This window comes from Sphaerodactylus townsendi, linkage group LG13 (genome assembly GCF_021028975.2).
Source record: "Sphaerodactylus townsendi isolate TG3544 linkage group LG13, MPM_Stown_v2.3, whole genome shotgun sequence".
In the NCBI taxonomy this organism is placed as follows: domain Eukaryota; kingdom Metazoa; phylum Chordata; class Lepidosauria; order Squamata; family Sphaerodactylidae; genus Sphaerodactylus; species Sphaerodactylus townsendi.
The window spans coordinates 39,788,185-39,814,714 of record NC_059437.1 but is presented as its reverse complement, the minus strand read 5'-3'; the positions used below and the strand labels follow the sequence as shown (position 1 = coordinate 39,814,714).

Sequence of the window (26,530 nt, the reverse complement as noted above, 5' to 3'; positions counted from 1 at the left end):
ATTACCCTTCCCCCCTCACAACAAACACGCTGTGAGGTAGGTGGGTTAGGGAAACTGTGACTAACCCAAGTTCACCCAGCTGGAGTGTGTTGGAGTGTACAGGCTAATCTGAATTCCCAGATAAGCCTCCACAGCTCAGGCAGCAGAGTGGGGAATCAAACCCAGTTCCTCCAGATTAGAGTACACCTGCTCTTAACCACTACACTTGGACCTACGTTAGACCTGTATTTGAATCTAGTGGTGTCATGAGTTGTTCTATTTTTAAAAAAATACACAGCCGATTATATGTTCGGGTTGTTTTCCTGACATTCCCACTTTCAAACTACCAAGACGCCCTTGGTTTATTTACAGGCTACAGTTTCTGACAGTGTGACTATGAATCCCACCCCTCAGAATTAACAACTTTCGTATTTTTATGAAGAAACTTGTTTGGAAGTGGGAAAAGAAGTGGGTTCAAAAAACCCTCTTCCAATTTGGCAACAGGTTTCTGACTCTTTCAGCTCACCCCTTGGATTTACAATCAAACCAGAGGAGGAAATGAACTATACTTCAATGTACTGTCGAAGGAATCTCTGGGATGCTGTGTGGTTTCCGGGCTGTATGGCCGTGTTCTAGCAGCATTCTCTCCTGACGGTTCGCCTGCATCTGTGGCCGGCATCTTCAGAGGATCTGAAAATGCCAGCCACAGATACAGGCGAGACGTCAGGAGAAAATGCTGCTAGAACACGGCCATACAGCCCGGAAACCACACAGCACGCCAGAACTATACTTCACTCTAGTTCAGATTGCTGTATGTGCTCAGCCAGAATTGCTAATTGAAAAACAAAAATGTATTCCACATTATTTCAAATGAAAAAAAAAAAAGAATTACAATATCTTCCCCAAAACCCATGCGCGGTTAAATCAGGCGGATGTCTTAAAAACATACTGTGGGATGTGTCTTCCCAGCAAGACCTGGCGGCAATTCAGATAACCATTTTCCCTATTGCACTTTTAAAAATCAGTGTTGATACTTATTTTTATGACATGACGTCCAACCCACAGAGGAAGACATTTCTGGCATGGCAGCGTCATACCAAATTCGTAGGATTTGGAAGGACACGATCACAAAGCAAGTATAGAACAGCGCCTTTGTATTTACGGTAGAAGCTTTGGGCCATTATTTATTATATTGTTCTTTGTATTCTGAACCAAGGGAGCAATTTATCCTTAACTTGATCAGATGCGAGCCTGCTACCAATGTTTTTGTTGTCTAATCATGATATATTTGTGATGTAAAAGTCTCCAGATTTTCAGCAGCTGCAAATTTGCGGAGGCCAATTTGGTGAATTGTAAAGGTGTAATATAATTCATCAGTTTTATGGTATCCTTATCCTCGTCAATTTGTGCTAATGGGCTCAGATATCACGTCAGTTTTCCACATTTCTTGGACCTACAGAATTTTCACTCTTGCGTCCCACTGTTTATTTTTGTCTCAGTTTTCACGGTTGTAGCTATCACCATAATAGATGAAACATTTGCTGAACAATTAAATCAGGCACGTATCAAACAACAAACAGTAAAACAACGTCCAGCTGCCACATTTCAAGAGCCCAATACTAGTAACCTGCAAGCAGTCTTAATTTAAGAAGAGCCTTTAGAAAGATTTTGAAATCTAGAAAAGTTGTTTGTGTGTGTGTGTGTGTGGGGGGGGGGTTCTTTGAACCTCTTGCAGCATACTGCTCCACTGTAATGACACTACCATGAGGAGGAGGAGGAGGAGGAGAGGTTTGGATTTTTACCCCATCTTTCTCTCCTGTAAGGAGACTCAAAGTGACTTACAAGCTCCTTTCCCTTTCTCTCCCCACAACAGACACCCTGTGTTGTAGGTGGAGCAAAGACAGTTCTGAGAGAACTGTGACTAGCCACTTACCCAAGGTCACCCAGCAGGAATGTAGGAGTGCAGATACACATCTGGTTCTCCAGATAAGCCTCCACCACTCAGGTGGAGGAGTGGGGGATCAAACCTGGCTCTCCAGATTAGAAGGTACAGTCTCTGGCTACCAAGGACTGTAACTCCCCCAAAAGAAAGAACTACCTAGACTAGAGCAACCGCTCTGAAGACCTCACTTGATGAGATTATACACAACAAGGCGATCCTTCAGGCACGTTAATCCCAGGCTGTGAAGGTCTTTAGAAGGCAAGCAACAGCTTGAGTTAAGCCTGGAAACAAAGTAGGAGCCAATCATTCTAAACTTGCTGTTATTCGCACCCTGAAGTCCATGCCTATCAAATGTACAGAAGAATCTGTACCAACTGAAACGTCTTCTTTCAGAGTAGTTAGGAGGTTGTCCTAAGTAGAGCTACACTCATCTAACTCCACTGAAGTCAGTGAGAAGGTTGTAGCTTTTCTTAGGGCTGCATGCTAGATACTTACAAACCGGAGAAACACTTTTGTGTGTGGGGGGGTGGGGGGGTGGGGTGGGGGGCTACCCTTCCAACTCTTCCTGGGCAAGCTGGGCATTCTACTGAACAACCATCACAAACAATTAAATGGGCTTGTATACTAGTATGCATGGAAAGGGCATACATCTCCGTGCTTTAAAAAAAAGGGGTATGTGGTACCTTATCATGCTTACTGTGTTTAGAACAAATGCTCTTGAAGCGCAATATTTATTTATTTGCTTGTTTATTCAACCCAGTGGTGGAGAACCTATGGCACGGGTGCCAGAGGTGGCACTCAGACCCTTCTCTATGGGCACTCACACACAAAGTTCATCATGTGGGAGGGGGGTGGAAAATCACCCCCCCACACACACACACACACCTAGGCTGGCCTAGGCATGATCCTTTACCTGGGAGTAAGCTCGGTTGCTGGCAATGGGACTTGCTTCTGAGTATACTCTCCTGGGATTCTGATTCACCCATTTGAAGCACGGTTGCTTCACTAAGCTTACTCCTGAGCAACGCGTGCCTCGGAGCCAACCGTTTTTTCTAAAGTAAAACCTCAATATTCAGGTTAAATTGCCGCGTTGGCACTTTGCGATAAATAAGTGGGTTTTGGGTTGCAATTTGGGCACTCGGTCTCGAAAAGGTTCGCCTTCACTGATTCAACCCAATGATCTCACACTGAAAACAGTCAGTCGTCAATTTAAAAAAAACATATGGCAGAGATCAGAGGTGTAACATTTCTGGACATTCTGAATCCACAAAGAGCAAAATGGGTTTTTAATTTTTTTAAAAAAGGAAATTTTGGGGAAAATGGAAATATATGCAGTATTTACCGTTAACCCTAAATTAATTCTACTGCTTTAATATAAAATGCATCATTTATCACTTACTTCACGTATAAAATTGCAACCTTTTGACATATTTATGGAATGTAAAGTTATAAACGCATTGGTTTCCTACAAACAAAATTGTAAATATGCTTGATATCTGAGAGAAAACCGCCAGCTACCTTAGCATATGTGTCTTAGTTCCAGCTAGCTGTTTGCCTTCTTTATTCTGCCACTACCGGTTCAGGAGAGAGAGCGCTCTGTTCTCAATGCAGCTGCCAGAGTTTTTGTCTGAAGCTCTGATGCAGTTCTGCCCCCACCTCCTTCGGATCCTTTTTCCTTCCAGAAAGGTAGGGCAATAAGGAACTTTTTTACCCAGACTGTGGGCATGTGGGCCATAGTGGCTTGAAGGAGGGGTGAAAAGGTCAACCACAAGGGAAGAGTCAAGTCAGAAGGCAAGCAAGAGTTGAGAAGCAATGAAAGCCCTGCAGGCATCCTTCATGAAGATTAGGTATCCTTCTAGGGACAGAAATATATCTTGGATGAGGAGACCCATCCAAACTGGGCTGTGGCGCCGACGCGGCACCACCTCGCCTCTCCCATGTCTATACAATTATGCATGGGGTAGAAAATGTTGACAGAGGAATTTTTCTCTCTCACAATACTAAAACCAGGGGGCATACATTGAAAATACTGGGGGGAAGAATTAGGATTAATATAAGGAAACATTTCTTCATGCAATGCATGATTGGTGTTTGGAATATGCTGCCACAGGAGAAGGTGGTGATGGCCACTAACCTGGACAGCTTTAAAAGGGGCTTGGGCAGATTTATGGAGGAGAAGTCGATGTATGGCTACCAATCTTGATCTGAGATTGCAAATGCCTTAGCAGACCAGGTACTCGGGAGCAGCAGCGGCAGCAGAAGGCCCTTGCTTTCACCTCCTGCATGTGAGCTCCCAAAGGCACCTGGTGGGCCACTGCGAGTAGCAGAGGGCTGGACTAGGTGGACACTAGTTCTTATGTTCTTATGGAGGCTTCCTGGCAGCATGGGGAGGCTTGAACAGAAAAATAGCCTCCCTGCCACGGAGAAGCCCCCATTGGGCAGGATGGACTTGCATCACCTTTTTTGGGTGGCGTACCTGAGGTCCAGGTCGCCAGCGTAACACCAGCAAAGGCTGGGACGGAGCCAACTAATGTCAGCTCCTTCCCGGGCCACACCCCTGGCCTGTCCCCGCTGCACCAGTGATAGCAGCAGGGGCCCTGGGATACTGGTGCGATGTCTAGCGCTGCATCCCAGTGACAGGAAGGGCTACAGCAGCAGCATACAAGCAGAATCGCCCCTCTACCAGGGCAAGTGCCCTGGGAAGGACAAATCCATGAATCACTCCCTTGAGTGGACTCGGCCCTGCCTTTGGATGGGGCCGTTAGAGTGCAACTTGTCTACAGCATGCTCACCTTACCTATAAAAATATTACACTCATTCTAAAAACGAAAATACTTCATAGTATTTTTTTCAGTACTCTGCCAAAATTCGATTTTTCCATCAAAAAATGTGAAAAAAGCACTTGAAAAAATTTGGGGCGGGGTGGGGGAGGAATAATTCCAATTCTTTGAATCCTCTGGAAGGTTTTTTTTCCTGGGCTTTCACACCTCTAGCAAGGAGGAATAAGAGAAGAAGAAGAGTTTGGATTTATATCCCACCTTTCTTTCTTGCGAGAAAATCCAGGCAGCTTACAAACTCCTCACCCCACAACAGACACCTTGTGAGGTAGGTGGGGCCGAAAGAGTTCTGAGAGAACTGTGACTAGCCCAAGGTAACCCAGCAGGCTTCATTTAAGTGGAGGATCAAATGTGGTTTGCCAGGTAAGAGTCCGCCACTCATGCGGAGGAGTGCGGAATCAAACCCGGTTCTCCAGACTATTGAAAGAGCAGGAATTATTTATGCACTTCACTTCTGATTAAGTCCCAAGATGGACTTTTGAAGTTCACTTTATACCAGTGTGAGGGATATCTTGCTTAAAAAAAACACCTGTACGCAGATACAGTATTCATGTGTGACTGGGACCACATCATCCCTGCATTATTCCCAATCACTCCCCTGAAGAAATTCTCCCCTGAAGAAATGGGCTAGTCACAGTTCTCCTGGAACTCTCTCGGCCCCACCTATCTCACAAGGTGTCTGTTGTGGGGAGAAGAGTTTGTAAGCTGCCTGGAGTCTTCTTGCAAGAAAGACTGGGGAAAATATGATGACACCAGGAGTTACCTGTATGTTTCTGTCCTCACAGAATAAGCCGTGGTTCCATATTATACATACTTGCACCTTGCAGAGGAAAACAATGTGAGGGTGCTGGGGGTGCCAGAAATTGGGACTGTATTTTAAGTTGAATATGAACTTTAAGGTTGTATTATTATATAATGAATGTTATGAGCTGCCCTGAGCCTGTCTTGACGGGAAGGGAGGTCTGTAAATCAGGTAGGTAGGTAGGTGGGTACGTAGATAGACAGGTAAATAGATAGATGAATAGATAGACAGACAGACAGAACATCTATCCTACAGCATTATAGCCCTAATGCAAATATCTTTCTCCTAACTGCTTTTACCTGGAAGGGTGCATGAGAGAGCCTAATCAAAGATCTTGAAGACCACACATACTTTGACCCTTGGCGAGCTGAACATTTAGCTGATGCAAGGCATGGTATAATTCAGCTTATACTGAAAGTAGCCAATATTTGAAGTCATGGACATATAAACAGCTCTACTGAAATTAGAGATTCATACATTTATTTAACTGAGGGCCATCAACCAGTGTTTCACTGAAGATGCGATCACCTCCTGCACAGACAAAAAGTTTGAACCTTATCGCTGTATATTTTGGCCTTTTTGAGAACGCCAAAGGAAATGAGAAATGAGAAGGCTGGCTCCCTTGAACATTTTTATCTCTCATTCTCTATTAAAATAAGCAAAAGAGCCTAATTTCTCAGCTCCACCAACTGTTAGATTTGCTCTCACCAATGGTTTTGACCAAAACTCACAGCCCTACTTTTATAATTGCTTTATAATATTCACTGAATTTGCCATCAGAATAGCCCTGTGATTATTCCACAGGGGTCTGTAGACCTGTTTTAGCAGGAGGGAAACTGAGGCTAAAAGGTGCCATTATTCCCTGTTCCGCTCGAGCAGTCCATTTACAGCCAAGTCTTCCAGCCAAGGATTGCAGCACAGTTCAAAGCCATGGGAGCACAAAATAGGCGTGCCGGGATTTGCAGAAAGCAGATCACCTTGGTGTGGATGCCAGGGCATTTACTTCTGGCAATATGTTGACCCTCAGTTGGTAGAGCAACAATGGCATGGGAACAGAGGCACAGCTCCAAGGGGGCGGTGGGGTGAGTGACACACTGGGCACACACACACACACACACACACACACACACACACACACACACACACGTGTGGGGGTATGGCGAGGGCGTTCCGAGGCGGGACCAGAGGATGCACCACTGCACCGGGCACTTTCCCCCCTTGCTATGCCTCTGCATGGGAAGTACCACATTGCTGGTTCTGCCTGTGAAGCCCCTAACTGTAGGCAAATAACAATTTGATCTCTGATGCCCATGAGGATATTGAACAATTTCAGTCTGTGGACTAGTGTCTGAAGCACAATGCACCTGAGACGTTCTCCACCTCTAGCTTAAAATTTAAGGAGAACCTCCTAACTAGAGAATTAATTCAGCAGTGGAACAAACTGCTGGAGGGAGGGGGAGGAGCCATGGCTGAGTGGCAGAAACCTGGTTTGCATCCAGAACGTCCCAGGTTCAGTCCCCAGCTTGACCAAGAAGTAGGTGATATGAGAGACCTTGACCTGAGGCCCAGAAGAAGAAGAAGAAGGAGGAGGAGGAGGAGGAGGAGGAGGAGAAGAAGAGGAGGAGGAGTTTGGGTTTATATCCTCCCTTTCTCTCCTGTAGGAGACTCAAAGGGGCTTACAATCTCCTTGCCCTTCCCCCCCTCACAACAAACACCCTGTGAGGTAGGTGGGGCTGAGAGAGCTCCAAAAAGCTGTGACTCGCCCAAGGTCACCCAGCTGGTGTGTGTGGGAGTGCACAGGCTAATCTGAATTCCCCAGATAAGCCTCCACAACTCAAGCGGAAGAGCTGGGAATCAAAACCGGTTCCTCCAGATCAGAGTGCACCTGCTCTTAGCCACTGCTCTTAGCCACTATGCCACTGCTGCTACCAGTTAGAATAGACAACAGGGACCACAACAGGCTAATAATCTGACTCAACATGGCATTTCTCACGCCAGTTCCTGAGGGGACTGATGGCTGTCATTCTAGTCTGATCACAATAAAGTTTTTAAAGATGGGCCGAAGGGTCTACGAGAGAGGAATTAAGATCTGATATTGTGTAATATTGTTGGGGCATATGGCATAGCAGATTCTCTTCTGGTCACCTTGATAGTGAAATAATGATTGGGTTATTTTATGTCCTGTTTGCTGTGATCTAAACGAGGTAAGTGTGTTTTCTTGGTAATTAAAATTCCTGAGATAACTTGGGCCCTTACTCCCCCCCTCCCTGTCTGGTCCCGCATCCACACAAGCTACACATGAGCAATTTTGAGCTGAGGAATCAATGTACATCTTGTGAGGCTATTTCTGCTAAACTGGGTTTTTGCCATTAGCTTAGCCCCTCTTCAATGCCACCGAACAATGTTCCCTTGTTTGGTAAGCACTTGGGAACTAGGTTCAGGAGGCCGATTTTCAGAGTGGCGCATGGGATATACAGCACCACGCTTTGACTTGGCAGAGTGATTCCTAAAGGCCCCGTTTGGGATGAGAGCTTAAGTCTGGGAAACCAAACAGTTCCCCTGAGCAGAACAGCATATTGAGAAGAAGGTCCTGCTCAGAACAACTTCTTGGAGAAAAATGGTGGTGGAAGAATAAAATGCTTTTTGGAAGTTCTCCCTATAAATCCGACTGGCAATGGGGCCATCTGCTTTTCTAAAATGCAGATCTCCCAGAAATGCCTGAAGGCTACACAATTTAGCGACTTTGCTCACACGGAATGTGAGTCTGGTCAGGGCCTGGGTGAAAGTCCTCTTGGGGGAATGCTGAGGAAAGGTGGGATACAAACGCAATAAACAAATGATACCATTCACTGCTGTCCAGAAATATGAACGTGAGCAACGTAAACATATTTTACCACACCCTGATTTACGTTCAGTGGAACCATAGAGGAGGAGTCAAATCAAGCTCACTTTAGTAGCCAGATTTAACTTGCAGTGAGCCTCCCCCTGGTGAAGCCTACAAGAACACTTCCAACTACTTCTTGTCCTTTCTTCTCTAGACGGAAGGGCCTGCTATTTGTAGTCCTCCTTTCAAATTGCTCAGAATAATTACTAGTTTAAAAGCACAGAGCTAGCCTGAAGATAATGCAGTGGATTTCCTTGCCCTTAAAGAAGATCCTGCCCGTAGCAACCCACTTTTGCACACACAAAAAATCGCTTGATCCCTTTAACAATATTGTGTGCCACAGACACCATGAGAAAAGAAGGTGTCCCAAAGGACCAGCATGTGATTCAGATGTTTTACACATCTAAAACCAATAATTAAAACTTCCAGTCACCAGATTATACATTAAGTGTAGAGCTCATCAACGGCATTGCTTCCACAAGCATACCTCCAAGGGGGCAGGGGGCGGCGCACAACGCACCAGGCACACGCCCCTATGGGGGCGTGGCGGGGGCATTCTGGGGGCGTGGGGCATTCCGGGGACGTTCCAGGGTGGGGTTGGAGGACGCACCAGTGCACTTGGGGCTTTCCCCCCTTGCTATGCCTCTGATTGCTTCGCATATTCCATTGCTGGGACTGGTTCATATGTTACTAACAGGGGTGCCAAAGTTGTTGTTAAATTAGTTTGTCCATCCAGTAAAGCCAGATAACAATGACTACATGGGCAGACCCAGCAATGTGGTTATTTCCCATGCCACTGTTGCTCTACCAGGTGAGGGTCAACACAATGCTGGAAGTAGCTGTGTTGGAATCCATGCCAAGGTGATCTGCTTTCTATGGATACTGGCAGGAGTAATCTTGACAAAAGATTCTTACACCATATCATGGTGGCACCTCCACCAGTCCTTGTAATGTTTAAACCCTTAGCTGGGGGAAGCAGTAGAAGAGGCTGTCAATCAAAGAGGACCTTACTGTATGTCACTCCCACAACCTCTTCACCACTACTGCTATCTTCTTACAGTAAGCAATATGCCACCTACCAACCGCAAGTCCTATGAATCAAGGACCTTGCCTATTTTCCTGAAACATGGGGCAGGTGCCACATTCGAGAACAGTGCTCAAAAGAGCCGCAAGTGGTAGGCCAAAGAAGCAAATGTGACTCCTAAGCTATGGCAGTGAGCATCACAGGTCCATGTGAAACTGCAACCAAGAAATCAGAAGGCAACTGAGACTGGAAAGGGCAGCCATGAAGAAGCAAGAAAAGATTCTTAAGTGTAAGGATGTGTTGCAGGCAACCAAGAGTAAAATAACTCACATAGTATTCCACATCACTATGTATGCTGTGAAAGTTGGGCAATATGTGAGCATCCAATCCATGTTCAGAGGGGCATAAGGACCTCTGCGGCATTCAGGTCTCCTTACAGGCTCAAAAGCATGACCGTGTAAGCCCAAGGGCCTAGAAGCCTCACCAATCTCAATCTAATCAAGAAAAAAATTGACTAATCTGCTGATGTCAAAGAACTTTCCTCTTCGTTAACTGGTATTCTCAGACACTGCAACCAGGCGAGGCCCGTTTGTCACTAATTTTGCCACGGTCCAGAAAGCTAATCCATCCTCAAGTCTGGAAAACCCAACAGCTTTACTGACATTCTGGGCAGCAACTGCAGTTCAACAATATTCAGTGAGAAAGTAATGCAAGAGACCACTGGATGTGAAAGAAAGTTGGATTTCTCTTGCAACAGGATATCTCTAGTTCTTCTTTGGGACAGCAACTGCATCACCAAGGGCCCAAAATAAAACTGCTTATCCCCTGTGGTATCGAACAGTGGTGCATGACCTCCAGGGCAAGTCTACCTGAACAGGAGGATGAAAGAATTATTGAATTTTGGAAGGGGTGCCAGAAAACAAGCAGCGGCTTGGTATGGTTCCCTTGACTGCATGCAAGAGCTCAGTTCCCACCCTTCAAGCTAACATCTTCAGTTAGGGCTGCCAGCTCTGGAAATACCTGGAAATTCTGGGGGAGCGTGAGAAGGGCAGGGTTTGGGGAAAGACTTCAATGGAGTATAATGCCATAGAGTCCACCTTTCCAAAGCAGCCATTTTCTCCAGGTGAACTGATCTCTGTTGCCTGGAGATGAGATGGAATAGCGAGAGACAATCCTACCTAAAGCAGCAAAGGGGACCTCATTACTTCCCCCACTTCAATTTCACAATGTCTGTTCCCCTTCATGAATGGAGGGGCAGCGTCATTATCTCATCTGCCCCACCTTCCAAAAGAAAAGAAGGCATTAACCTTTCCTTTATGCCAATTTAAGAGAGTCTCCTCCCTTCCACTGACACCCACATTAGTCCAAAATGGGACCTTTTCAGCTCAAACCAACCTCTCAACACATGGCTCAGGCAAGGCAAGGGAATACCTCTAACATCGAAGGCTTTCACGGCCGGATTCAACTGGTTGTTGTGGTTTTTCCGGGTTGTGTGGCCGTGGTCTGGTAGGTCTTGTTCCTAATGTTTCGCCTGCATCTGTGGCTGGCATCTTCAGAGGTGTATGGGGGGGGGGGTGGGGGGGGGGGGGGGGAAGGGGGGGGGGGGGAAGGAGGGAGGGGGGGGGTGGGGGGGGGGGGGGGGGGGGGGGGGGGGGGGAGTGGGGGGGTAGTTCCTGAACATCTGGAGAGCCGCAGGTTCCCTACCCCTGGCATAGAATGATCACTATTCATCGCCAAATGCATGCAATCCACTGCTGTACTCCTATATCTGCATTAAAGAGCAAAGGTACGCTAAAGATGGTTGCAGTAGGAGTCCAGTCCCCGCCACTTCCATCTCGAGTATGCCATGTGCAGCCCAGCTGAAGTAGCATTAGAGTCCAGTACCCTGCTAGTTCTGGTTATGAAGAATCCTTCTTTGGGAACTCCCCAAGTTGCATCAAAGAAACCAGTCGCTGTGTCAAGCCCTACAGCGTCAGTCAGACGGGCGGTATTCCCTTGGTGGTGGGTGGGTTTTCTGGGCTGTGTGGCCGTGGTCTGGTAGGTCTTGTTCCTAACGTTTCGCCTGCATCTGTGGCTGGCATCTTTGGGGTGGGGGGGGGGGGGGGTGGGGGGGGGGGGGGGTGGGGGGGGGGGGGGGTGGGGGGGGGGGGGGGTGGGGGGGGGGGGGGGTGGGGGGGGGGGGGGGTGGGGGGGGGGGGGGGTGGGGGGGGGGGGGGGTGGGGGGGGGGGGGGGTGGGGGGGGGGGGGGGTGGGGGGGGGGGGGGGTGGGGGGGGGGGGGGGTGGGGGGGGGGGGGGGTGGGGGGGGGGGGGGGTGGGGGGGGGGGGGGGTGGGGGGGGGGGGGGGTGGGGGGGGGGGGGGGTGGGGGGGGGGGGGGGTGGGGGGGGGGGGGGGTGGGGGGGGGGGGGGGTGGGGGGGGGGGGGGGTGGGGGGGGGGGGGGGTGGGGGGGGGGGGGGGTGGGGGGGGGGGGGGGTGGGGGGGGGGGGGAATTGTAGTTCCTGAACATCTGGAGAGCCGCAGGTTCCCTACCCCTGTTCTATGCTCAGTGGGCAAATTGGGGGGCTACGAGTTGGAAATAGGAAATGTTTAGAAAAGAAGGTCGTGTTCAAAGCGTTTACAAAATGCTGCGTTACAGAGTTATACGAGACATTCAAAAGCATTTTAGATGTATGAGGGGGTGTGTTTAGTCAGTCTGCTTTTTAAAAGTAGTCTTTCCATCAACTTGTCAATTAAGGCTCACCAACCTGCAGTTTCTGGGTGCTGCTTAAAATGTTGGTTCTGAATGGACCACCTCTTATATTTAAAAGATTTCCGCTCCTGCCTTTCCAACAACACATCCAGGGTAGTTTCCTATCTCTATCAAAAGAGGCTGCTGTTAGAGTGATAGATCGTTCAATATAAAACTGCTAAATATCAAAAACACAAATGTATTTATTACAAATTAAAATAATCTACACTTGTAGAAGGCCCGTAATATCACAATTACAATACACAGAAGGGTCCTATGTATTGTACACTTTTTGACCCTTAAAAACAGACACATTCCTGTGTATTGTAATTGTGATATTGTGTGCATGAGGTAGGTTATTATGGACCTTTTACAAGTGTAGATGATTTTAATGTGTAATAAACATGTATGTTTTTGATATTTAGCAGTTTTATATTTAATAGCTCCTTAAACAATTTCTTGACTTTTAGGGAACTCAATTATAGTTTTTATAGGGTTAAATTTGTTACCCTTCTTTTGTTTGTGGCCAGTCAGTTGCTCCATGTTTTCAGTTTCTTTTGGATGTATGCCATCAAGTAGCTAGCATACTAAGTCCCTGGTTCAAATCTTGTCTCTGCCTTGAGCAAGCTGCACAAGTAATACGGGGACAACACTGACCTATGATGCTTTAAAGGTGACCAGACATTTACCAGATAAAAATGCTTGGAATGTTTTCAAAGCACTATGTAACTAACTGTTCATCATCAACCTGGTAATAATTAATACTAACCTGCTGCAAAAAAACCCCCCCTCTTCTACAGACACTCTATGACAAAATGTATGGATTTTGCCTCCTCATGAGGTTAGCTCAGGTACGAGTCTCTCTCCTTTCAGTAACCTCTTTTGTGAGGACAGACACAGAAGCCTCAGTTAGCTTTACTACATCATTCAGTGATGTAACTGTGGATGTGTCGGGAATGGCTTCTAAGACACAATATGGAACGGAGAGGAAGAAAACTTCCTGAAACTGGAAAGACACAACCGTATCAGCTTTGAGATTTTCTAGCAAAAGGATACCTTTTATGGAGTCTGACCGAGCAGAAGCACTAGCTCAGGACTGTCCACTCTCTCCAGCGTCCCAGTGCTCTTCATGACCTGTGACTCTTTTACTGGGGAGAAACAGGGGACCAGAGCCATGCTTTAAGTGTGATTCTGTAGTTAATGCTGCCTGGACTATGGCTGTCTAGCATATGACCTTCCATCTACACTGCCAAAACAGCCAATAAGAAAACAGCTAAATCATAGCAAAAAAAATCATAGCAAAACACTGAATGAAGATGATCCAGAATGTTGCAATAGGAAGAGCAGAGAAATCTAGGCTGGTGAATCTTCACCATCAGTTCCTGAAGTTCACATCATAAATACCTTGAGTGGGTCCAACTGAAGTAGCTTTTTTTCTGTCACTTTTTACAAGGACCACTACAATGTCTGGGTTTCTTAGGGCTGTTGCTAATTGCCTAATAGGGGAACTCCTTGTTCATGCTGTTGTTGGGTTCCAAAAAGATATTAAGAGAGAATAAGAAATGGGTATGTTTGTTCTTCTCAGCAAGAACAAGGCCACGATCAGCAGTGTGAGAGGCAAAGGGGCAAAACAGAAGTGGTATGTTTTTAGTATCTCTCCTGGCATTCATGAGGTTGGAGAGTTAAGGATTTGTATCTCACTGCCTTGCAATTATGTCACTGTGTCATTGCTTAGAAAAGGCAAATGAGCAAAGCTGACTGCTAAGTGAGGACACTGATAGAATCAGCATTGGAACTGCAGAAAGAAAGCTTTCCCTCCAGAAGCGACCAATTCTGGTTCATCTCAGGTAAGGTTGGACATACCAGACTGGCTTCCTCAGCCATTTTTCCCTATGATCCAAGAGGACATGCATTCAGCAATCTGTCTGTGCTATTCTTGCGATATACTCTCCTTGACTTTGCCACGGAGAACTCAGGAACAAAGAGCTCCAAAACGATGGAGCATGACATCCCTTCAAACATCAGGTGACATGATAGCCATGTTTAGATATTTAAATGGATGTCATGTTGGTGAGGGAGCAAGCTTGTTTTCTGCCGCTCCAGAGATTAGGATCAGGAGTCATGGGTTCAAGGTGAAGGAAAAGAGACTCCACCTAAACATCAGGGAAAACTTCCTGACAGCAAGGGCTGTTCAACAGTGGAATGCACTACCTCGGAGTGTGGTGAAGTCTCCTCCTTTGGAAGTTTTTAAAGAGAGGCTCAATGGCCATCTGTCAGGAGTGCTTTGATTGTGTGTTCCTGCACTGCAGGGGGTTGGACTTGATTGCCCTTGGGGTACCTTCCAACTCTATGATTCTATGATGCCTTACACTGCCACCAATCTGGCACCCAGAGAAGCAATATGGGTGTAATGGCAGCAGCTCAGCAGGACACATCTGGTCAAGGGAAAGTTAGGAAAATGGAAGGTGAAGAGTGCTTTTCATGCACACAAGCACTCTGGCACAAGCCCAGAGAGAGAGGGCACGTTTACCCAATGCTGCCCATGCCATCAAAACAGGAAAAAATATGGAGAAGGCCTTGGGTGTTCTATTGGAGTTGCAGCCAGGTATAGGATCTTCTGTAAGAGTCTGCGAAAAGTACGCATCCTGATGCCATTCCAAGAGCGTGGTTAATACAACTTAAGTTGCTCAAGTTGCACGTGGATGGATGTATCATTATCTCAGTGGAACCAAAACAGTAGAAGAAAAGTTGGCCAAAAGATTGATCGTAGACACATCTGGATCTTGCTACTCATCTGGCCAGCCTCCAACAAACCTCTTTGCATCACGGAAGGGACAGCTACTCACCTGGCAGGCACTGCTCCTTTCCTGGATGACTGACGCATTCCAAATGGAAAACAGACCTGATACAGCAACTTATGGGCAGATCTCTAAGTCTGCAACTGGAAGAGCCTTCAGTTGCCAGGTGAGAGGAAGCTGCCAGATTCTTCGGCCTGACGGGGCCAGATTTACCCAAACACACTGTTCTGGGTTCTATACGTCTCCCAGCAGATGCAACCGGGCTACACATCACTGTAAATCTACACAGTTTGACCCAATGTTAACTTACAGCGGTTGGTACATAAACGTTGGTAAGTTTGACCGCTACTAAATTTCTGTTTTGGCGGGAGGGGCCTCCAGTTGCCAGGTGAGACGAGGCCGCCAGGTTCTTCAGCCTGAGAAGCCAGGTTTGTGTTGAAATCAGGGGGTTCTTAATAAATGCACTGTGGAAATTGATGCACAAAAAGCTGTACCTGGTAGACAAAAGAGGAATTCTACAAAAAGAAGCCACCTAACACAGCCATAGAACTGACAGTGGGGGTGGGGTGCATATTCTACTGCAATAGTGCCAATGCACAGATTGCCAAATGGCATTCTGAAAAGGAGGGAACTAGATGAGAGTCACGGTTCTCAAAAACTGGGAACAGGCAGCAGGTCTGAGAACCTTGGTTCCTCTCAACCTGGTTTTTGTGCATGTCCCAGCCAGTCCACACTTCCTCCTATAATGCCAAACCAAGACCACATCTAACAAGCACCACCAATGGTAAAGGAATAGAACTGGTGATGCTATCTGATGGGCGGTCAGCCCCCATATTTGCAGAGGGCTAAATGAGAAGAATTCTTTCTCTGCCTGACAAAACAGTGGCAAGGCTGCCATTTGTGATAACAGAACTGGTTGCAGGCATGCAGCAGTTAAAAGCCAGCCGTAGTAAAACATCAGTGGGAGTTGGTTGTGTATTTGGCGCTCTTTCCTTCCTCCTGTTAATAGGTGAATACTCTAGGTCACTGTCTCTTCCACACATCGCAATGGTTGCCACTGCTATTAAATAACTAATGTAGTACCTGGTGTGGTATGTGTGACAGGAAAATCACAGATCCTGGTGAAACGTCCCCAATCACATACAAATCTCAAATGAACTGTCCCTCCCACCCACCGTATCAGACATCTATTTCCTACTTTAGCAGCATACGCCAGGGAATGTTTACAATTAACGACATTCGCAGGTACCTCTCTTACGTTTTCAGACATTCCCCACATTCATCTTGGGATTTTGAGCATTCACAGGTGAATTTTAGCCTCTCGCCAAATTATATGCTAAAGGGGGGCGGGGAGTCATACACGGAAAGCAGAAATCTGGACCGAGTGGGATTTTAAAACGAGACTGAACATCACTGGGCTGGTTGACTGTACTGACCTACATCTAAAGCAGATCCATTTTTTTTTTTTTACAACACGCCACATAGTAGATCCCGATGCCTTCGGGTTCTCCACAAACACAGAGAAAACCGAGGCCTCTCCTCGGAGGAGGTGCCGAGCATGTCAGCTCGAAGACCATTCTTCCATGCCATGCATCCGGGTCAACCTGCGAGTTCCGGAGGGAGCCGTTCCCCATGCCACAGAGAAACACACACACACACACACCCGTACACCTTCCCAGATCTGTGCCAGCGGTGAGCGTGAGCACCACTTTGAACTACACCGCTTCAGCACCCCAGAGGGGGTGCAAATTCCTTTCCCCCTTCTCATCCCCATCTTTGTCTGGGGCTCACAACCGAGCTCTTTTGATGTGTTTTGAGCTGGAGGGGTGGGAGAGGAATGTGCTGCGAGGCAGAATCGGGGAAACAGCAAAGGAAGGGGGGGGGGGGAGACCCATTCAGATACCAGGCAAGACAAAAAAGAAGAGAGAGAGAAAAAGGGGGAGGGTTATCCATTGTAATTTCTGGGTTGGCTTAGGATGATGTCATGATGGCAGGCAGCAAATGCAACGGCCAAACGCTGGGCACCCTATAAATCTCCCTGCCCATGTGACCTCTAATACTGATTTGGACGAAATGCCGAAGATTTCCATCATTTTATATGTAGGGGAGCATTTCTGGTTTGGGAAGCATCGCGGCCCCTCCTCCGCCCATGCTGGGGCTATGCTGCCGATTCCCAGCTCGGTGTGAGCGAGTGTGTGTGTGTGTGTGTATGTGTGCACGGGCGTGCATGTGTGTGTGTGTGTAAGAGAGCGAGCAAAGGAAAGGATGGGGGAGGAGGCACAGCCCTCGCTCTCTCCCAGTACACACCCCTTTCGCTACTACAAAGACATCACCAGCTATCACATTTGCAATAGTACAAATGCGCCCTCAGCCACTACCGCCCTCCCATCCTCCACCTTCCTCGCAGCCGCCCGTAAAAAAATGAAAAGAAAAAGGGTTAAACAAAATTTTAAAAAAACCCAAACCCTTTATAGGAGTTGGCCGGTCCTTTTACAGTGTCAAAAACGGGAACAATGCAGCGAAGCCATAAATGAATGAATGAGAATGAATGAACACAAACAGCCAGCGGATTCACCGGGAGAGGCAACAGCCTTTTCACACTGGACAAAACCGTCAATGCTCATCAGAACCATAAACACCTTCAAATCAGACAGACCAAATCCCCCCACCGCTCTGCACCCCGTCCCCACACAATTATATTTAACGAAACACGGATGCAATTTGGAACCGTTTGGAGGAAAAATACACCCCCTTTTTCTTCCCCCCTGCAAAAGCCATGTTTAAATTGGACAGGAGCTGCAAAGGGATTGCAAACGCTGAGGTTTTAAAAAAAACAACACCCATACAGACAAAACACATCTTGCAAAAAAAAAAAATGCATAAAGACAAAACATGTTGCAATATCCAGTTGCTATGCCAACAACAACACACAAAAAAGAGGGGGGGAAAGGGGTGTCGGGAGAGCATCCTTGACCCCTTCCCCAGCCTGCCACAGTCGCATGGGAAACGGCGAGGGGGGGAAAGGGACCGCGGGGCGAAGGGGTGGGTGTGGTGGCTGCTGCTTACCAAAGATGCTGATTTGATTGTGGCAAAGCGTTCTCGGTTCCGGTAGTGGAGGGCCTGGTTCTGGACTGGGTGGGTAGGCCGCAGATCAGGCCTGCGCTCCCCGTGGCCCACCTCATCCCTTATGAATACATGATCCTGCAGAAATGGATGAAAACAAGGAGAAAGTCCAGTTGTGCTCTTTCCTCGCCGGCTGCCTCTCTCTCGCCCCTCTTTTTGCACAAGCCCTGCTGTTTGAAATGCATAGTTTGGCTCTCTTGCTTAGTCCCTGCAGCTCTCACAGTACAAAATGAATAAGCAACACATTGCAGGCTTCGGTTGGGAATGTCAGCTGATCGCTGGTGGGATGCCTTCTGAATCCCTGGCAGGATCTCTCTCTCTCGCTCTCTTTTTTATAATAATCTCCAGAATTACATGTGTGCAAAAAAGAGAATCGCAAACGCAAAGCGCCGCAGAGCAGGCACGGTCCTCAGAAGGGCTTGCTTAAAACACTGCACCCGAATAATCCCTTTAAAAACATGGTTTCCATGGCTAGCAAGGATGTTGCTGCTGCTGCTGCTGCTGCTAGCGCCACTGCTGCTGCTCCCTTTGAACACAGAAGCAAGGATCTGCCACATTCCCTTTGCCCAGCCTGGCTTTTCCTCTGGACTTGCTATCTCTTCAGAAGAAGGAGCATTTCTGCTTAAATAGATGCAGGTTGGAGGAGACCAGCCTGTCTGTCTTGTGCTGGAAAGACTCTGACCACTCAGGGATCCTGCTTTCTAGTCATGATCGTGCACGGTTCTAGCATTTTCTCTCCATAGCCTTGGAAAGGGTTTTTTCACATTTAAAGAGACAGAACACCGTTTGGGGAAAAAATGATATTTGCTAAGTTTTTTTCTTCTTCTGCCTGCCGGACCAGAGCTTTAAAAAAAAACAGTGAATGGGCAGTGGCAAACTCCACACGCTTAAATGCTACACACACACACCCCAGCATTTCAAAAGACTTAATGCATCTTATGAGAGCTTGCATTCTTTGTTTGTAGGGTCCTACGCTTGTATTGGGGACAGGTGTTTGCACTGTCACCTGCCTGTGGGCAGGCTGGAGGTCTGTGAGCATCCCTTGCCTCAGTTGCTCATCTGCACAATGGGAACATAGATAGCCACTGAACTGTAAATTTCATTGTGCGTGCACAATGACAATAAAATGCTTATGCTTATGATGTTTCAGACTGCTAATGCTAAGAACACATAGTGATAATGCAGATAATAAACAATGTAATTAATACTATAAAGATTATTTAAACAATCCACTTTACTGGGGGGGGGGGATATTTAGATTCAGACTGCTAGCATTCAAACTGGGGGAGCTCAAATAATCCTGGACAGGAATGAAGAACACTGGGTGGCGAGAAGGTTAAAATGCAGCCTACGGCACAAGTTAGAAGATGATTCCTCCTTAATCATATTGAGGGAATATCTAGTCCCATGTCCCACAATGAACACCCTTGGGAGGTCCACAATTAGGCAACACCCCAAGTATCAGAAAACTGGGTTCAGATCTGTCCTGTGCCATAGAAGTTTGCTGGGTGACCTTGGAGCCATCACACACTCTCAGCCTCAACCAACTCGCAGGCCTCTGGTTGTCAGGCTACAGGGAAGGGAGAATGGTGTGATTCCCTGTGACAAGAATCGCAGGGTACATATAAGAATAAAAATAAGATGCAAAGCAGACCTTACAATTCCACTGTTAGTACAATATCACAAGGAAGTGGTGTGGGACCTGCAGTAGCAGGCAACGAGTGGAAAAACAATGGCTTTGACTATATTATGAAGCAGTTGTAGGGTTGGTTTACAAAAGTAAGTGTCAGAAGGTATTTGACTCTCCAAAGCTCATACCTCCAAATCTTGTTGGTCTGTAAGGTGATGCTGGACCAGATTCTAGCTGCAAGAATGTCGTTATCTTAAATCAGATATTACCTTACTAATTATTATGGGTCATCCACACATCATTCTGTTCTACGTGGACAGTGAGAGCTTCACTCAGCAGTAGTTCCTGTAATGGTTAGGTGAGGGAAAAGTGGGACATTGCTTGGGTTTGTAATCTGAGGGTATGATTGACAAGGACCCATCTGACCAATTGTGTCTCTTTCACACCAGATCCTGAGCCTTCGCTCTCTGCCAGGGTCTGGTGACTCAGCTCATCCCAACCTCCAACTGTCTTCTTGAATATATAAGCATTTATAAGACAAGGATCTGACTTCATAGCTCCAATGCATGGGAGCTATAACTGATGGGAGTTATAAAAGCGGTATGTTATATTTTTTTAAAAAATCACAAGGATAATTTGGAAAGTGCTTCAGGAAACCTATTACATTATCTCCACCAAGAAACAATGGGTTGGCTCATGTGTGATATTCAGTAGATTTGGGTACGTGCAGATGCTGGGACCCTTGAGTTTTCCCTGTTCCCACTGCCAATTTTGCTCTTGTCAGGCCCACTGACCAGTTCCTAATTTCCTTGTATGAAAAATTTCCTCTCCAGCTCCTAATCAAGGGCTACATTAGACAGCTAATTGCGTTCTCCCCCTCCCAGCTTTCAAGAACCAACCTCTAACCAAGGACCTGAAGGCAAAATTATTTCATGAGCCTGACCTAAAAGTGGACTTGGAGCAAACTGACTCAACACCTTCTTGCACATGGATCCATAGCTACCCCCCCCCCCCAAGTAACATGTATTAGAAGAGGTCCTTCTCATTCCCTTTCACAGGTTCTGAACAGTACCAGTAAGAAATCCATTAACACAAACGCAGGAAGGAAATCGCTATGGACATAAGTCAAAGCAGATCCGGGAAGGAGTCTGAGAGAAATAAGCACAGGCATATAATGCTTCACTACTGAGCTCCATCAAACTGGATGTCCAGAAGTGACCCACAAAAGGTATTTCAAAAACGGCTAAGAAATGTGACTGTACTTTTGGGGATTTTCGGGTGCCCTTCCAAAGAAATTGCAAGCTGATGGTCTTTGAAGCCTTTACCAATTCCCTGACCATCTTGCAAATGTAGGAGTATTGTGGGCACCATCCAAGAAGGGACACTGCTGGTGTATGTTCCCTTGCTCCACCCTGTCTCAGTTTTCAGAAGTTTTCTTTTATTCACACCGATTAGCGTTGGCAATAGAGAATCACCCAAACAAAATGTGTAAGAGTACCCTCTTATAGAATTTTCATCTCTGGAGGTCTGTAAAGGGCACATTACACACATATTTTGTTATTGAAGGAACACTGTCTGCATGGCCCCATAAATATGGCCGAGCATGTCCAAAGCTGAGAATGTGCAAGCACAACACATTGATCACGACAGCTTCATGTAGGATGACGATTACCAGCTAGGGGCTGCATTTGATGGCCGCATCTCACTATGATCATTGTTTTCTATTGCAGAAAAGGCCAGGCCTCCAGGAGAGATGCAATATTTTTCTGGGGGGTGGGAGGGGATGAAGGATCACATGTACATCTATTAACATACGTAGGATAGCATACATCTAACAAATAACTTGAATTAAAACAGTCATATTTCAAAGAACTGAAATTTAAATTCAGAATGGCTACATTCCATAGAAGAAACATGTGAAAAGCTTTAATGTATATACCTAATTTCCAAGTGTGGCTCCCATCTGAGAATGCCTACACCCACAACCACGCTTCCCCCAAACTTGGGAGGACCCCCTAGGTCTGCAGAAAAATCGAACATTTAAAAAAAGTCATTGGGGGAGGAGTTCATCCCCCCCAAATAATTAAAAAAGCATTCTCTGCACTTACCTTTTGAAATGGCGGCAGCTGCTGCCACAGTCATTCATTTTGGGACCGGTCACATTAGTAGTGGACACGTGGAATGGCTCCTGGCCCAGCCACCAGGGCGGCGGATGCCTGGAGCAGCTCTGGGCTCAGCTGCCACCACAACAGATGCTGAGAGACGCTCAGCCCCCCTCCCCTGGGCTTAAGGTAGGTGGTGAGGGCCTGGAGTCATGTTGGGGGCTAGATAGGATCCCCCCGCCCCTCCACCACGTGAGTATATATATTCAGGACAAAAGAAAGTCAGAAATTTAACAGTGTTAAAATGACTCATTCCCATGTTTCGTAGCTGTGCAGGAGCTCCAGTTTTACCTGCATTGCTATGTCAAATTTTCCCCTTATTTTGTTGTTCGCACATCACTCATTAACCAGGTCACTTGCAGAAATTAATGCTCCAGAAAAAGCCTATTTCAAATTGGCAATATTCTGTATTTTTTTGGTGATTGGCAGGATGGATTCGGTGCCAGTGTTTATTAAAGATGAAGGAAGCCAGTATTGGGCTAAGGTTTCAGACAGGCCAAGTTTGCAACAATAGAATCTAATAAAATAAACACAGAAGCCCATTGTATGAATAGGACATTCCCTCAACTTTGCCACTTGTACAGTAGGATGAGTTCTGTGCAGTTCTTCTGCAGTTCAATTCTCCCCTCCAGCCTAATTGCCCACAGTAGCTGCTGAATTTGAGCAAGGATCAACATAGACAAAACAGTAGTTTCTTACTGTAGACCTCCAGTCTCAAATTTTGATGAGAGGGTGTGTTTTTTTAAGCTATTATAGATCCACATCCATTTAAATATATGTCGGAATAGAGGATTTTTTTCCTTCTTTGGATCACATTATTTTCTTGAAATTCAAATTTAATCTCGGTGGAAAGCTATTTTCATCTAAATGTCTGTAACTTTATGGACCCTTTCTCTGTATGTCCACATATTCCAGATTGAGTATTTTCGTCACTATCAGTTATTCTGTTGTTACAAATGAACTGCTTACTTTCCGCCATTTGAATCCTGTTGCAATTGTGGTTACGGGCCACTTAAAGCGCATTGCTGTGCAAAGCCTAAATGTGGCTGGAGAAGGAAGCAACCAGAAATGCCCCGCAGGTATCACGCTGCAGATCTCAAGTGCCAAGGGCTACATCAAGAGAAGAAGCCATAATGTTCTTCAGGATCTTCAACAGCTGCCTGCCAGAGGCCTCAGGCTGGGCAGAATTTTCTTCAGCAATTGCCTGGGTTCAACTGAGCACATAGCAGGTTGGCTTAGCATCACTTGGGGGCACCAGCTACATTCTGTCTTCTCTACTTACAGGGGAACGAGGACCAGTTGGTTGCTGAGGGTGGAGAGGCCATATCTGTTTTCTCACAATCTGAACACATCTGGCTTGTGGCCAGAGTCTGGTGTCAATTTCTTTTCATATAATGCTTTAAGATATTTTATGCTGCAACATAGAACATGCAGCTGGAAGGGACCTTAAGAGCCAGCCAGTCCAACCTCCTGCACAGCAGGAGGAACTATCTTCCTCTAATTTAAAACACCGCATCCTTACTTGGGCTTTGCTCGCCCAATCACACACTGCTCAGAACTATGATATTATTGTCAATGAAAAAAGTTGTTCTCAAAACCAAATGTGCACTTTTGGACTCCGGAGCACTACCTGGAGCACTGAATGGCCTTCATGGAATATGGAAGTTGGACATATTTCAACTTTATACAGTATGACAAAGTGGCTGAGGAATTCCCTCTTCAAGGAAATTTGCTGGCGCCATCATTGCTACTGTTTAGGCTAAGGTCACGCCCTATTTTCATTTAGTGGAAATTAGTATGAACTATTTTATCTATTTTGATAACAATCATGCTGGTGCATGGCCTTCAGAATTGATTAGCTTTAATTATGCACTGTTGTGGCATCGAACTGAAGTTCTAAGTGTAAAAGTTGGATATGAACACAAAGTACCAGGTCCAACAGATTTGTTTTGCAAAGAGTGGCCATTTACTCACCCAGCTCCAAGAGACCAGACAAGTACATGTTCATCATATTCTCCTTCATTTATAGCTAAGATTACCGTACCTTGGCCATCCTGTTCTCTAAGTAGCTCTCTTACATGTTATGTTACCCTTCGGCCTGGGCCCTAAGGTGGTATGGGGTCTGCAGGATTTCTAAAATACATGCCTCTGCCTCTGGATCATGACCAAAACATGACTCTGGATCATGATCAAAACATCCACAGATTGGATATGAAAGATTCTTTGGAACTTGCATAATCAATAAGCTCCCCAGAATGCCTTATGCTCAGTTAAAAAGAACCTACTGGTGATTCCTGGTCCTAAAGCTGTCTGGTTGTCCTTCTTGGCTCAGGCCCTGGCCTGGTGGAATGCTCACACAAGTGAGACCCGGACCCTGTGCAATTTGGTACAATTTTGCACAACCCATAAGGCAGAGCTGTCACGGAAGCAACAGTGGAAATTAATGCGTCTCCCCTTCCTTCACTTTCCCCCTTTATTTTCCTTTCCTTTCTCTTCTTGGATGCGTGGTGTAAATTATGACTTTATGGGATATAATTTAGTTAATAAATAACCCACTGGAGATTGACAGTGCCATGCTGAATTTTTTTTAAAGTTATTGTGGTTTTATTGTTGAAAACCACCCTGAGCCCACAAGGGGAACATCAGCCTATAAACTGAACAAAATAAAGAATGGTGCTCACAGATTTAGCTGGACACCTGAACAGTCCCCGTGCAACAGTTCTACCTAGAAATACTTGTGCACTCATTTTTTAAAAAATGTAATCCATGAGTGCATAAATCAAAAGTAATTTCTTCCTTCCTTTTTTCTGTATATAAGTCACGTTGTTCAAGCGCCCTGAACCTCAACATATCTCACTCGTATCCTTTTAACTTTCCCCAGATCCTGGTGAAGCCTATTGCTTTTCCTCTTCACCTAATAATTTTGTCATTCATTTAAATCCCTTCCCCTATCCCGCCCTCCCTCTACAGTGCGGTTAACTTCGTTCTTCCTCCCAACCAAATGAAAAGTTGTACTTTATCATTAGTGCAATTAAGAAAAAAAAACCCACCTGTTTTCATTAGGCCTGTGTCTTCCAAGTAATCTGGTTCTCAATTTGAAAAAGGCATAATTCACTTATCTATTCCCGCATGAAGCTTTTGGCTTAACTCGTTTGACCGCACTGGAAATGAAATAAAACCTAAGTGGTTCTATTTATTGCTTGTATTTATTGCTTGGCACGATAGCTCCCGCAACCTGCGTGGCTTACATTTATAATGGAGGCTTCTTAAGGCAGAGACTGACAGCATTAGATCAATGACAAGGTGTGAAACACCTTAGAGTAGACTTACCTGTAAATGTGAATTCACTGATCTGATAGTTATCACAAAGCATAGGAAAGGGTCTGTGGCTCAGTGGCAGAGCATCTGCTTGGCAGGAAGATCCCAGGTTCAAACCTGAGCATCTTGCAGTTTTAAAAAAATCAGGTTTGAAGATAATGCAGAACACTCCTACCAGGTACCCTGGAGGGCAGCTGCCAGATTGAGTTGACAACACTGATCTTGATGGACCAGTGGTCTGATTCTCTAGAAGGCAGCTTCATAAGCCCATATTTAAAAGAAAAATTGAATGTTTCTTGCTGTTCAGATAAATTTCCCACAACGTGTATAAAATAAACAGAGAAACTCAGTGAACAATAAATATTGCAGACTGTAGAACTTTTTATGTCTACATGAGTGCAGTGTTTGCCTCTATGTCTGCATGGTAGATTGAGAAGACCACTCGATATGCTTTCAGGGAGTGCAAGTCTTGCCCTACATTGTCCCTGGAGGCTTAAATAAACACCACTTATTCCACATAAGGTAGCTTATTCCCCGGAATGCTGATAATGATACAAGACAATGCCACTCGATGTCAGAGGATCTCTTTGAGGAAGGTTTTCTATGTCTAAGTTATCCTGAGGTACCCAGGGCAATTATTTGGGGTGATCCTCCAAATAAGTAAGTCAAAAGGATGGATGTCATACATAGACATTAATCTGAGGCTGGGATGGAATCCCACCTGGAAGGTATCTTAGCCATGTCTGGTGAACTAAATCAGGATGTACGCAGTCCCTCTGCAATTAGTTTGATGGTGCGCTGCTCTCAAAGAGAGACTCCTCTCCAGCACAGTCTATGGTGGGGTTCCCCAGCATGGCACCTTTGGCTACCTTTCCTGGCACTCGCCAAATGTTTTTAGAAAGCAGGTGGGGAAGATGGGGCTCCTACCCAGAAGGGCTTCTGCAGCCACTGGAGAACTGACTGGCAAATTACATTTAAGGAGTGTTTCAGCACATTAAGGAGTGTTTAAGGAGCTGCCACCACAGTGTCGGTTTTATTTGCCTCACTCTCCTCTTCCAGAGCATTTTTTTAAAAAAATGACTGCTCTTGTCTCTTGCATGTTGGCTTCTTCTTTGTGTGGCTCTAACATCCATGGGGACCATTTTGTGGTTGGCTCCACGTGTTCTGGAAACCATCTGTGGTTGTGCCTACAACCTCGTGTCAGAATTCCAAAAGAGTCCACAAGAACAAAACGGTTTGGAACCCTTGGTCCGTGGAATTATGCAACCTTCCTTGTTCACAGTGTCACAGAAAAACTATACTA

General features: G+C 46.1%; 1 protein-coding gene across 4 annotated transcripts in view; it reads right to left on the bottom strand.

Moving 5' to 3' along the window:
* TAOK3 (TAO kinase 3) overlaps nucleotides 1-26,530 on the bottom strand; it is a 135,453-nt gene that overhangs the window by 22,959 nt on the left and 85,964 nt on the right. For all 4 annotated transcript variants that reach the window (XM_048514120.1, XM_048514119.1, XM_048514121.1 and 1 more), the window contains one exon: nucleotides 18,061-18,195. In XM_048514120.1, coding sequence (XP_048370077.1) covers nucleotides 18,061-18,195 — 135 coding nt within the window. The remainder of the gene's footprint in view (nucleotides 1-18,060; nucleotides 18,196-26,530) is intronic.